At 33.4% G+C, this 14,687-nt stretch overlaps 1 protein-coding gene across 5 annotated transcripts in view; it reads right to left on the reverse strand.

Annotated features, from left to right (window-relative positions):
• LOC111160139 (MON2 homolog, regulator of endosome-to-Golgi trafficking) overlaps positions 1-14,687 on the reverse strand; it is a 106,121-nt gene that overhangs the window by 8,727 nt on the left and 82,707 nt on the right. For 4 of the 5 annotated variants that reach the window (XM_022522994.1, XM_022522993.1, XM_022522991.1 and 1 more), the window contains 4 exons: positions 12,603-12,793; positions 6,461-6,521; positions 4,988-5,111; positions 1,774-1,981 (listed from right to left, as the gene is read on the reverse strand). In XM_022522994.1, coding sequence (XP_022378702.1) covers positions 1,774-1,981; positions 4,988-5,111; positions 6,461-6,521; positions 12,603-12,793 — 584 coding nt within the window. Of the gene's footprint in view, positions 1-1,773; positions 1,982-4,987; positions 5,112-6,460; positions 6,522-12,602; positions 12,794-14,687 lie in introns of those variants that run through there. The other variant, XM_022522996.1, reaches the window with a different exon arrangement.

Here is a 14,687-nt window from a genome sequence, read left to right on the forward strand (position 1 = left end):
GACTCTCTCTCTCTCCCTCTCCCTATGCCCTCTTGCACTCTCTCTCTCTCTCAAATAAATAAGTAAATCTTTTTAAAAAATTACAATAGTACTGGGGTGGGAAAAAAAGTATGATAGTACCTTTAAAGTTTCTAACACAACAAAAGAAACATGCTCAAAATTATCCTAAGGCCCAATTATTTGGAGACATTAGCAATGAAGAATTAACTTGGGAGTAAAGGATCAAGAGTAGCTTGTCCCTTCTTTCTCCCTAAATAGTCTCCTCTCAGTCCTGATACAAATCTGTGTTTTCATTCTACAAAAAAGATTTTTCTATTACTACGACAGTATATTTCAAGTTTCCTTTTTAAGCACAGAAGAATGTCATTGTGTTGCAATGTAGTTTAGAAAATAATGTAATGATACAGAGTCAAACACAGGATGATACACTATAACACTTTTATAAGGCAACTATAAATAAGACTCAATTTAAAAGCAATAAACACTAAAAACATAAAAAGAAAAATTACTTTCTGAAATAATGTTATACTCTAATAAATAAAAAATATTCCAAGCAAAGCAACCTTATTACTGCTTTTCAAAGTATACTTCAGAGATCAATTCTGACAAATCAATTTTCAATTATGCCCATAACCAAATTACCAACACCTGTCTTTGGAACTTTTTCACATATAATTCTAAATATGAGAAGGTATAATTTATGTTTAAGAATTGGTAAGCATTAGTAATTAAAAAAACAATAACAAACTATTATGTAGCTATTTTTCATTCATCAAATTTTAAAAACATAAATCATAAACTGGCAAATAATTTTAAAATGCTAAAAACTGAGGAAAAGGACATTTATATACTCCTTGGAGAATGTAAATTGGTAGAAATCTCAGGTAGGCAATTTATAATATACATATCAAAAGCTTTAAAAATGTCTTTATCTTCTGACAAGTCAATTCACACTTCAAAAATTTATTATAAGTAAATAAGAATATACACAAGGATTTAGGGGTGGTGATTTACCTCTCCAGTGCCACCTTATGAGATGGAACCTATCATGATTTTCATTAATTCTTTCTTGACTTTGACAACTTTGTCTTCCAATATTATTTTGTTTCATTTGTTTTGCCTTAAACTCTAATTCCCATATTAAAAAATAGACTGGTGACATACCATAATTTATTATTGCATTTTTTGATGAATTCTGATTTCTACCCCACCTTTGATTAGCCGTGGCTTAGCAGAAAGACCTAGAGTCCATTTTACTAACACAGCATGGCTAAATGGGAAGCAAATTAGTCCAGGACCAAGGGCTTAATTAAGCAAGCCAGATGAAAAGAAGATCTAAGACATGGCTAGCTGACTTACAGAGAAATTTAAAAATAACTAAAACAAACTAGGAAGTTTGTGGAGTATGATTTACCATTATTTTCTCTCTAGAGAGAGTCACACCCATGTGCTCATACAGATCCATAAGTCCTTATCCAGAAATCCTTAAGAAGACATATTTTAGAACTCAAAATTTTCTTTTAAATCCCAAAAGGAAACTTGGTACATATACATTACTTAACCTCCATGAGCAGTCTGAAAGAGCACCCCATAATAAAACACACTAATATATCTGCAGCAAAACTTACAAATATTTACACTGTATAAAATAAAATTATAAACAGCTTCAGGTCACATCAAATCACTTATGAAAACAATTTGGTGCTCAGAGCTTTTTTTATTCGTAGTAATTATGATAACATATTTCCTTCATCTATAAAATAAAATCTGTACCTTGGAAGAGGGCATTTACCACTTAATCTTTCATCCTCTATATAGCGATGAAGCACATCTTGAGATCTCTTTAAAAGCACTGAGAGTGCCATTCGTGAGATGTAGCCTTCTTGAGGTGTTGTGACTTTATTACTGAAGGAAAACTGGAGCAATGTTTCAAAACACATTTTAGAAAATTCCTCTCTCAAACGAATATCAATCTCTGCTTCTGTAAAATTGACAATTATTGATGGTTAACAAAAGGCTAAATTAATAACCTTAATGATAACAACTCTTAGCCAACTAGAAATAGAAGGAAATTCTTCAATTGATGAAAGCCATCTATGAAAAACTTACAGCTAAAAGCATATATATAACGATTTTCCTCCTTGCAAGATCAAAAGCAAGGCAAGACTGTCCACTCTCATCACTTCCACATAATATTTTTCTTACCTAGACAAAGACAATTTTATACCCTTTTATCCCTTGACAGCACTATCAAATACTTCTCAATAGTTTTCCACAAGGTCAAACTTGCAATACTTTCTTTCCTTCCTTCCTTCCTTCCTTCCTTTCTTTCTTCCTTCCTTTCTTTCTTCCTCCCTCTCTCCCTTTCCGCCTTCCTCTTGGCAACATCTTTCCCAGAGCCAGACCTCTGCTCTAGTGTGGACTAGCTGCTCTCCAGACCTGCCATCCAGCTATATCCTCCAAATAGTCTCTGCCAAACCCTCAGAATTGTCTTTATTCTCTCTTGTTTTACACCCAACTTCCTAGATCCATGCCCTCTGTTTCTTTGGTTTACTCCTTTGTTTTCACGGAACACATTCTGGAGTACCTGAGAAAGACTGAATAGGAAGTAAAATTTGTCAGAACTTGCATTTCCAAGAACATCATTACTTTACTGTGGTACTCAAAGAAGTGTGTTACCTAGCATTAGCACCACCAGAGAACTCATTAGAAATGCACATTCACACATCCCACCCCAGACCTACTGAATCAGAAGCTCAGAGACTACAGCCCAGCAATAGCTTGCCCTTGGAACTGATTTTAATGCATGCTGACATTTGAGAATTACCATTCCGTGCTTACACTCTGACAACGGTGGGCCTACATATAAAACTCCATGTTAAAAATCCTTTCCGACTATAACTCTGAAACCACTATGTCCATGTCTTTTAGCATCCAATGCTGCTACTGAGAAGTCCAGTATTATCTTGACAAAATCCTTTTGTGTCGGCCTTTTTTCTTTTCTTTCTGAAATCTTATAGAATCTTCTCTTTAGCCCAAGTACTCTGAAATTTCATGACAACATAAAATTTGTGGATCTTCCTATGGATCTTTTTTCTTCCACTGTTCTGGTTACTGAGTGGCCATTTTTAATCTGGAGACTGATTTCTTTGGTTTTATGTCTTTGATAATTTCCTCTTTTAGCTTTGCTCTGTATTTTCTCTTTCTGGAAGACCTATTGTCAGATGTTAGACCCCTTGGATTCATTTTCTTTCTTTCTTCTCATATTGCCCACTTTTTTTTCTTTCTCTGCTTTCAGGGTTATTTCCTTATATTTTCTTGCAACCCTTCACTGAACATGTTATTTTAGTGGTCATATTTTTAGTTTCTATGAGCTCTTTCTCATACTGATTGCTCCTCCTTAATAGCATTTTCTGTTTCATTGATGTAAAATCTTTTATCTCTTTGAACATCCTAATTATAATTGTGCTTTTTGGGAGTGGAATGTTTCTGTGGCCCTGAATTTACATTTCCTCTGGGTTTCTTTTCTTCCCTCTTCATCTGTTTTGGTTTTTCTCTTTTGCGTAGCAGATTTTCTCTGAAAGCTTTGGCTATCAGGTCATACTTAAGAGTGGTAGACCAAAAATGATCCCTGGAACCTAAGTCTTTATAAATTGGTCCATTTTAGCACAGAAGGCTTTCTATATATATGTTTTAAAAAGCCCTCCAAGTTCAAACTGAGAAGTTTGTGACATATAGCAAAGCATTGGAAGAATGTCCATGTACCTGTTTTATCTTGGTATACTTAATACGTTAAATGGCAAGACAGAAACTGCTTGAAAAGGTATACATGGCAATTCAGTGGTCCTTATTTAGCTTAAAATACTTACATCTGACTACAAATAGTTTGTAATACTTTTATAAAAATGTATCTAGAAATTTTTATATACTCTTAATAATAAAAAGTTGACTGTATTAACATATAAATATTATTTAATCTTTTTTTCTGAGATTTTTATATTTGTTAAATCTGCACTTATCAGATCACTTTTATCACTTATCTGGGCTGGGAAAAAGAACTACTGTAGTTTCTGAACGAAGCAGTATGAGAGACACCTAGTGGCCAAACTGTGCGCATTTACATGCTCTTTAAAGTGTTCAGCACAGTACAGCAGAAGTTAGTCATGGCTCTGGTAAATTCCGGGGATAATGGATATGCATGGCACAAATTTAAAATTTTTTAATCATCTCAAGAGAAAATTCATGTAATGATACCACACAATTACATTTAGCAATTGAGCACAGGTTTAGAAAAAGAGAAATAAGCAAAAGGCAATTTAAGTATTATCTCCCAATAAGGTAGCATGATAAAATGAAAAGAAGCATGGAATTCTTTTTAAGGATGAATTTGGCTTCCAGCTTTTAGATTATGGATAATTTTTCCAAACTTTTTAAACCTATTTCCCTCTGCAATATGGTGGAAACTATTCTCATAGAAACGTTGTGAGGAAACAGGTAACATTCTAGTGTAATACCCTGCACATAGTAAGCATTTACTAAACTTAGTTCCATTAACAATGTTATAGCATCTATTTGTTTTAACTGGTTAACTGTAATTTATAACTCTGAGCAATTGATATCAATATCTTTATTTCACAGATGACAAAACTGAGACTTATAGAAGTTTGCCAAACGCTAGGTGGTAGAATATACACTTATCCCTTCCCAATAATCCATGATTTCACAAAACTTTTAACTTGTGTCGGCCAACAGTGACTTAGGTAGATTTTGTAAGTGCTCTGCAATTTAATTCATAACACATAATTCACAGGATATTCACATTTTCTCCGTATAAAACTTAATATTCTATCACATTCTTAAAATTTATCCAACAATTCTCAAGTTCACAATTTACCACAATCATAGGACTAAACATTTCTATAATCAGCCTCATCCAAAGTGCTTCAATAGTTACTAATATATTTAATAAATCATTAAAGTAACATACCCGTAAATGAAGATGACTGAGAGTGTATTGAGCCCTTATTAAGCATAGTCATTATCTGGCCAACAAATTCCTTAGGAATAAAATTGGCATAAGGTAGTATCTCAGTGCTGATAAGCTGAACTACCTAAAACAAAAGAGGTAAACTCAAATGCATTTTTTTTCTTGAAAAAGACCAACACAAATGACAATTTCTAGACTAAAATCTAAATTTTATTTTAAAAGAAAATCGATTAAAGACTCTTTCTTAATAAAGTACACAAATATTTTAATGTTAACATACAGGATGGGTAGCCTATTTCACCTTAGTAATAATAATAATTTTTTTTTTAAAGATTTTATTTACTTATTTGACGGAGAGAGATCACAAGTAGGCAGAGAGGCAGGCAGAGAGAGAGGAAGGGAAGCAGGCTTCCTGCTGAGCAGAGAGCCCGATGCGGGGCTCGATCCCAGAACCCTGAGATCATGACCTGAGCCGAAGGCAGCGGCTTAACCCACTGAGCCACCCAGGCGCCCCAATTTATTTTTTAATAATAAATTACAAAACAGTCAATAATATAAACTGTTTACTATGCAGTCATTTTAATAAATGTTGATCTTATATGAAATGTATCCATGTTAGAATAAAATATCAAAACAGATTTAAGAATAAATCTGTTTAAATCACCTTTTTAGAATCATAAACAATAAGCCAAAAGAGAAAGTAAAGTTATATTCATTTTTGCTAAACAGCTCACTTCTAATATATAATGCGTTAATTTGTCCTTTGAAGAAAAAGGAGTTTACAAAAGTTTTAAAACACGGGACAAAAGGCAGTGTACACTTTAAAGTAGTTTACTTATTTGATTTACTTAAAAGATCCTTTATCCCACTTAAAGGAAAATCATCAAAACACCTCCCCCAACAAAGAACCCATAAAAAAACTACTTCCTTAAATTCCATTTACAATTTAAAAAAAAAAAACAAAAACACTCATTATGTGCCTCCAGAGTTCTAGAGGTTTTATCTACAGCTGGTTAAAAACAAAAACCTAGGGGTGCCTGGCTGGCTCAGTCAGTAGACAATGTAACACTTGATCTCAGGGCCGAGTTGAAGCCCCATGTTGGGCATAGAGCCTACTTAAAATATTCTAAACAACTTACTGATTAGTTTGAACCACTAAAACCTGGTTTGCCAAACTATAGAGCAAACTCTCAAATACATGCTCAATAACTGACAGATTTTACTGAATCAATTGCTTTTTTAAATTATTAAATGAACACAACTTCGTATTTAGAGACAAAGCTAATAAGTATAAGGAAATCATGTCAGGGCTTTCAAAACTAACCTTTAATCTATGTGAGAGTTTTACTGCTTTTAGGTTCAATCTTAAACCTATTACTTTACTTTTTCTCTTAGCAATTTTATAGTTCCAACATTTCTACAATTTGCTTTGCACAAATGGTTATGGGAAAATGTTTTAAATAGCTTCCTCACCTCAACATCAATACTTTCATTTCTCTGAAATTCTTGAATAGAGAGATTATCTGGAGGTATGCTAAAAAAATAAACAAAACACTTGATTTTTAAAAGGTAAAATGTTCTCTGGAAATAAACAGCATTCAAATGACAAAAAGTATTTTCTCACCCAGGTTAGACATTACCATTTATTTAAAAGAACAGTATTTTTAATTAAAGTTATTAGGGTAAGTGACTAAACTAATTACAAACATGAATTTCTAGCTACAAAAATGCTTGGTGCAATCCTGAACTAAATAAAATCTGTAAAACTAAATTCCTTTCAGTACTAATGAATGAAAGAATAATGAAGAGTGAGGATATTACTATTATCTGTAATAACAACAAAAATTACCACTGACAATACCTGAATTCACTTATATTGCCAGTGAAGTGTCTTGGTTATCTGCTGAACTATTCACGCAGAGACTGACCATTAATCACTAATTTGTAATAAACACAATATATTAAAGATCTTTACAATAAAAAAGAGAACATCTGGGGCAAAAAAAAAGCAGAAAATTGTTCCAGCAAGATCACTGGAAATCAACATTCTGTGAGTACCAAGATGAACTTTAAACCACGTGACTCTTAATAAGAATGAACAGTAAAATGGTATTAAACTTGTGAAGCAGTGAAAAATAAACTACTTGAAAACTGCTGAGAATCAGATGTTAATGCCTATTACAATAATAGTAACAGTTAAAGTTACAGAGCCAGCCAATGTACAAAGAGCTTTATTTGTATTACTTCCTATGACTGAACAGTAACCACATGTAGTATTATCCTCATGTAATTGACAGAAGAAGAAACCGAGGCTTTGAATGCTAGTAATATGACCAAGAATGTATTATAAGCAAATGACAAGGTCAGAATTTGACCATAAACTTCTCTGATGTTCGAACTTAAATCCTTCTCTTTCATGTTGTAAATGCAAAAATAGTGTTATCATATTTAGGATTAGAGGCATAGTGTACACTTTTATATCTAGGGCTATTTTTGCTTTATTTGGTATTATTTGGTTTTTCTGTTTACAAGTATTTTTCTATTTACAAGTGTTTCCTATTTACAAGTATTAGAATATACACACAAGTATTAGAATATACACACACACAAATGTACTCTACTATGGTTACCAGATCTTTGTTTGAATCTATTTTTCATTCAACAAATTACTGAGTACCAAATACTCTGTATTAGGCACTCTATGAGCCAGCTGTGAACAAGATGGACCCAGTCCCTGTTGCATGAAACGTGTATTTTGGTGTGCAAATCCTAGACTATAATCCAGTAGTAGGAAACTACAGAAAAAGTTTTAAAGACATGTACCCAAATTTGTACCAATGGTGGGAATTTTATAACCACTACTACTAAAGTAGCTTCACAGAATCTTTCTGTATCTCTAGAGATAAAACTGTTTAACTCTAATTTATAATCAAGTAATGTAAGTGTTCACTGATACAAAAAAATTCTGAAGATGGTGGAGGTAACTAAGGATGGGCTGATTAGCAATTTAAAAGAAGTTTATTAGGAACAGACACTAATAATATTAATGTTATTGGAATCATATAGCAGAAACACTTAAATGGATATATTTTTTAAAGATTTTATTTATTTATTTATTTATTTATTTATTTATTTAACAGAGAGAGAGAGAGAGAGAGAGAGAAAGAGAGAGAGATCACAAGTAGGCAGAGAGGCAGGCAGAGAGGGGGAAGCAGGCTCCCCACTGAGCAGAGAGCCCGATGCGGGGCTCGATCCCAGGACCCTGAGATTACGACCTGAGCTGAAGGCAGAGGCTTAACCCACTGAGCCACCCAGGCACCCCACTTAAATGGATTTTTAAAATACTTTATAAATACTTTATAATACTTTAAGAGAAGGTAGCACACAAAGTCAGACACTCAAAAGTTCATTACTCCTAATCCCAGTGATCAATAAAATTGGGAAATTATTTGATCGTGCATAGATTACGTATTCTGATCTCAAAACCCAAACTAACTGTTATACTTTAACTTAGAGTTAGTATCCTTACTAAACACTTTGAGCATATAAAAAAACACTGGTTGAATTTTTTAAAAACACTAATGATTAACACAGTTTACCTATAAAGTGTAAGTAGAGACTGCCAATAATCCAGGCAGAAATGGGCCATATAAGATCTTTAAATTCTCTAAGACTGAGGTTAGTAAGTTAGCGATTTTTTAAAAATTATTTTTATGAAACTTTATTTGAAATAAAAGAGCCTTCAAACTGATAAAGTATTATTTGTAATTTCTGTCAGTTCTCTCTGCATGGTACACTAAAAAAATATATATTGAGATACAATTTCGTATACAATAAATTTCACCTTTTAAAATGTATAATTCAGTCCTTTTTAATATATTCACAAAGTTGTACCACTTTCAATTCTAGAGTATCTTCATCACTCCTGAAGACATTCTGTACTTTTAGCAGTCACTCCTCATTGTCTTCTCCTCCCACCTGTGGCCATTAATCTACTTTGTCTCCATGCATTTGCCTACTCTGGATATACTATATAAATGAGATCATACACTATATAGATTTTCATCTCTGGTTTCTTTCACTTAGCATAATATCTTCAAGATTCATCTATATTGTAGCATGCATGCATCAGTATTTTATCTCTTTTTATGGCTGAATATTCCATTCTATGGACAGACCACATTTATCCACTCAACAGCTGATAAATACATTTGCATTTTTTTCATTTTTTAGCTATTATGAAAAATACTGCTATGAACATTAGTGAACAAGTTTTTGTGTGAATATGCTTCACCTGATTCCTTTTGGGAACTACTTGGTGATTTTAAACTTAAGGTCCACTGACCACTAATTGTATGAATTCTCACTAGCCCAAGTGTATTCTACAAAATAAATACATTTCAGTACTTTAAGGAGGACTGAATGATCCTAATAAACCTCAAGTGTCTACCTGATCATAATGTTTATGTTTTTCATCTTTAATCATGTATTTTCTTTTTCTCATTTATTTACTTATCATAACCCTCAATTATATCCAAAGTCCTTGTTTTCTTCTAGCTAATTTTGGTTTGTTTTTTTTTTTAAGATTTTATTTATTTATTTCACAGATAGAGATCACAAGTAGGCAGAAAGGCAGGCAGAGAGGCAGAGAGAGAGAGAGAGAGAGAGAGGAGGAAGCAGGCTCCCTGCTGAGTGGAGAGCCCGATACGGGGCTTGATCCCAGCACCCTGGAATCATGACCCGAGCCGAAGGCAGAGGCTTTAACCCACTGAGCCACCCAGGGGCCCCTTGGTTTTATTTGTATTTCTTTGTTACACTGCCTTGCAAAACAGTTTACAGACCAAAAAGAAGCTAAGAAATATCAGAGAAAGGCATGGTTATTCACAGTCTTAAAGTATTTATTAAAGAAGTTAAAGGATTTATAAATGTTCCAAGATAAAATATACTCAAATATTAGTATTATCTAAAAACCTATGTCTTGTTACTCTAAGCAACATTCTGAAACACCACTGTTCAAATACTAGTGATGGACTTCAGTTATAGAACAAGTATATATGTGACATAAAACAAAATTTTGTGATTTCCAAAGTAATCAATTATTTGGAAAACAAAAACCAAAGCCCTCTCATGAAATAAAAATACACATCATTTTTAAGTTCTCTTCGTGAGCACTGCATTTTTAACTTCAACCAACTAATGAAAGCATTCAATTTGAGCCTTAAAATATTTTTGGACTATGAAATAAAAACTAAACTGGCTTTATCCATTTTACCTGTTTTCACGCTGATGAAAAATTTAAGTGAAAACGTATAAACTAGTGGGACTTCTACAACTAATCAATTCATTTCATTTTATAATTAAGAAAAATGATGCCTACTGAAGGGAAACAACCAGTTCAAGGTCAGCAGAAAGTAGGTGGCAGAGTCCAAAGCAGGTCATGGGTTTCCTGACTCTCAGTATAGGGTAGCAGAAGGCTTAAATCTATAACTAAAATAATCACAACTTAGAATGCTGATTCTGTGTTAATGACAGCAGAATTTAGTGCCTTTATTATTTTCTAGCCATTATAAGCAATTCCAAATTTAGAAGTAAATTTCTACTCCCAGTTATTTAGAGTTTGGGTCTTTAAAACTCTGGTTTGAAATATGGCTGCTTCATGGGAAGGGATATGTATAATATCACTTTCTCTGAAGGAAAAGAAATAACAATAATGAGGTTAATAAAAGTGGTAGCAAGCATTTTTAAAGCACTCATGTGCCAGCTACTACTCTAAGCAGTCACTTTTCTTAGTGACTTAATACTTGGGTGTCTGGGTGGCCAAGTCTTGATTTCAGCTCAAATCATGATCTCGGGGTTGTGAGACAGAGCCCCTTGTTGGGCTTCATGCTGGGCGTGGAGCCTGCCTAAGATTCTCTCTCACCCTTTCCCTCTGCCCTTCCCGCACCTACTCTAAAATAATAAAAATAAAATAAGTGACATAATACTCTAAGCAGTCACTTAATTTAAGTGACTTAATCCTCATAGTAACCCTATGAGTTAGGTAGCACTATCATTCCTACTTAACAGATGAAAATATCTCAATTACAAAGTAACTGTTGGGATTTGAATCCAGGTGGCCCAACCCCTGAGTCAGTGCACTACACTGGCTGCTTCTTAGGCAATATGATTTTTTAACATACCCAATATACTCAAACCTTTATTATAAGTAGGGCCATTGTTGGGCAAAAGACTCCAATGAAGTTATAGTACAGCTGCATTAACACAAAACGACAAGAGATGTGTAGTATCTATTATTAGGACTTTGATTTCACTTTCTACTTTCCTGCACAAAAACAAACAAAAATCATTTCATAAAACTGAATTTAATAAAAATATGAAACAAGAAACTTGAGAATAAGTAAGATGGTGTGGAAAGACTCAGCCACAGTAAAAGATTCTTTTTTTTTCTTTTTTTTTTTTTTCAGATTTTTATTTACATGTTTGAGAGAGCAAAAGAGAGAGAGAGAAAGAGCACACAAGCAAGGTAAAGGGCAGAGGGAGAAGCAGACTCCCTGCTGAGCAGGGAGCCAGATGAGGGGCTCTGATCCCGAGACTCCAGGATCACGAACTGAACAAAGACAGATGCTTAACTGACCGAGCCACCCAGGTATCCCAGGAAAAGAAATTCTTAAAGAAAAGTTTACTCATTGCTAAAAAACCTGCTCTAAAAGCTTGTATTGATAAACCAACATGCATATACAGACAGAGAACTGGGAAAGAAAAAGTATAAATTTCCAAACCTACTTGATTTATACAAATTAACATAGTGATTTTACACATCGGAGTCCACAGAGGAACTCCAATTTTCAGGGTTGAAGATAAAAACATAATTTGTTTGAATATGTTTTGTGAGTCCTTATAATTTTTCTACAATACAAAAAGTACACTTGCATTGGTATCCATAACATATCTAGAGATGAGAAATATAAAAGAAAGTAAAACAAAATCTAACCATTTGTGGAAACAGAAATTAGAATGTCATTACTTTCAATTTTGAAATACCAGATATGCTTTCACACAGCAAAATTTAAGTTAACCCACAGACGATTCCTCCTTCAAAAAATTCAGTGTGTGTTCCAATTATCCTACTCTCATTGAGGGATCAAAAGAGGATCCATAAGTGCTCAGGTGGGTATCATATAGTGTAAATTCCACTCTTCTTTGCCAAACCTAACATCTTAAAGAGCTGATCATTATCACCACTAATCTTATTTATTATGGTAAAAATACTGATTTTCTAAAATTGTTTTCCTCTTGCAATGTCAAATGGGTAGCAGATTTTAAAAAACAGATCTTCTTAGCTTCATTGAGTCAAAACCTTAATTATGATGCATCCATATAGTCTTATAGATTCCTGTCTTAAAACCCAAAATAGCGTGAAAAGCAAAAATCTCCACTTGTTCATGGATACTGTACTAGTGGATAAATGCTTAATCAGTTGTGCTCTGTATATAATGGAACAATCTTAATAATTACTTTGTTAATGAATGATGAGAAATACTGTTTTCAGATCAATTGCAGTTATTATATACTTTTTGAGAGACTGTCTTAAAACTATAAAATTGAATAAGCTGACCTTTTGGTAAAGAGAAAGTCTTCAAAAGTATTGGCTAGTTCTGGCCACATACTGTCAAATTTCCCAGAAGAAGCATGCTGCCTGGCAACAGGTAGCCCAATAGAAAGAACTTTGAGGAGAGAAGATACTGCTAATTTCCATGTGCTTTCGGAAGGGCAGGAATATTTCAAACTGAGAGGAACCCTAAGTGTCTGTGAAAATAAAGACAGTTTAAGATATGTATTAATTAAAATATATACACACTTTAATTAAAAAACTAAAGCAAAAAAAAATAATAGCATAGGTATTTTCACTTAAAAAGGATGTTATTTTCTAGAAAGATCAATTTTCAAACATAGTCCTCAAATCTACTGCCTAGAAAGATATTCTGACTCCATTTTATAAACAATGACCTTGAATAAGGAACAACATTTTGAACTTCAGTTTCTCATCATAAAATACAGTGATGTTATCTCAAAAGTTAAGATAGGAGTAGCAAACTTAGATTTTGCAGGTTCTCTCAACCTAATGTTATTTAATTAGAACATTTTGCCATAGTTTTCCTAGAAAAAAATAACTTGGCTGATGGCGTTCTCACATCTAAGAGAGATCAATACCTTGCTTTTTTCATTATTGCTTAGGTAAACATAACCTAAAGCATCGATACTTTGAAGCCTTATGTTTTACCTCTAAAGTTCTTTAAATTTTATGTTCTATTCCAACATTTAAATGTACCTTTTTTTCCATTTCCAAGTTATTTCAGTAAAATTCATAATAAAAAAGACAATTTATTAAATCTTTAACCCTTGCGGATACAGGTGTAAAGCATCTGAGTTATGTATAGTGACTACGATGTTCAGACTTATTTTTAACTGGTCAACTTTTGAGGTGGATTGCTATAAACCATTAAAGAACTAATTTGGTGATTCAGAATGAACTCCAAGAGTCATAGTTCTATCCAGCAACTAGAAGACCAGATGGACCAAACTACCACAGTGAGTTGTCTCAGAGCATTATCAATAGTTTCAGCATACAATCAGATCGTTTGCATTAGAGTGAAAATCCTGCTTTTATATAAAAATTCTAGTTAGAGAGAGATAAGGAGTAGAAGAAATACATTTTCATATTTCACAGTTATGGAGGGAATATAAAACTTAATTTCATCACCCTCCACACAATTATTACTAACTACTCATACAGTGAACCATTACATGTCAGCATGAACTGGGCCTCCACTAAGAGACAATCCGCTCAGCCAAATCTATTTATCCTTTTCCTCTCCCTATGTGCTTTGGGGAAACCTGACTCCACTTCCAGTTAGGAATTTCAGCAATATCATACAATAGGGAAGATAATTAGAAAAAGACATAGGATTTAAAGATTTGATCTTCTAATTTTTAAGTCATTTCTGAAGCCCAATATGAAAGTAAGCCAGCATGCAGTGGGTTGAGAGTGAGCAGTGACTAGGTGAAGGACACAAGCTGTTTACAGTAAAGGAATTTGGAAAAGAAGGAAAGCTGAAAGAGGATGGCCATTTGAGTAGGAAGTAAAGTGAGAGAAAGTTCTTAAAGGGCTTAATCTTCTTAAGATATGGTTTATAAGGCTAAAAGGAAAATGAAAGAAAGGAGGAAAAAGAAAGAAAGGAAAAGAGAAAAGGAGAAAAACAAAGAGAAGAATGAGCTTTGGAACGGAGAAAGGCCTTCTTCCTTGAGGGAAGATGGTTCATATTGGCCTGTATTTGTTCAGTAAACAGAAGGCAAGGTTCAGATTTGCCCTTCAAAACACAGGAAAAAAACAAGATATAAACTTTGGAGGAATCAGACACAATCAACCAGAGATGAGTTTTAAAAATAGTTGTCCATAAACTAGGGAACTGGCTTAAAAACAAAATACAGATCATCAGTTAAACTGATGCGCTGTGAATTTCTCTCCGAATGCTCATCAACCTTGAAGTATGAGAAGTATTGTCCTAAGAAACAGGATCCTTCATTGACTTGTGGCATAATTTAAGAATTGTAAAAAATCTAATGCATACTTATTTTAAAATATTTTTCATTAAAAAAATTTTTTTTTCATACTGGGAATGGCTTCCTAAACACTACCATG

The sequence above is a fragment of the Enhydra lutris genome, unplaced genomic scaffold (genome assembly GCF_002288905.1).
Source record: "Enhydra lutris kenyoni isolate GAN:26980312 unplaced genomic scaffold, ASM228890v2 scaffoldscaffold74, whole genome shotgun sequence".
Taxonomy (NCBI): domain Eukaryota; kingdom Metazoa; phylum Chordata; class Mammalia; order Carnivora; family Mustelidae; genus Enhydra; species Enhydra lutris.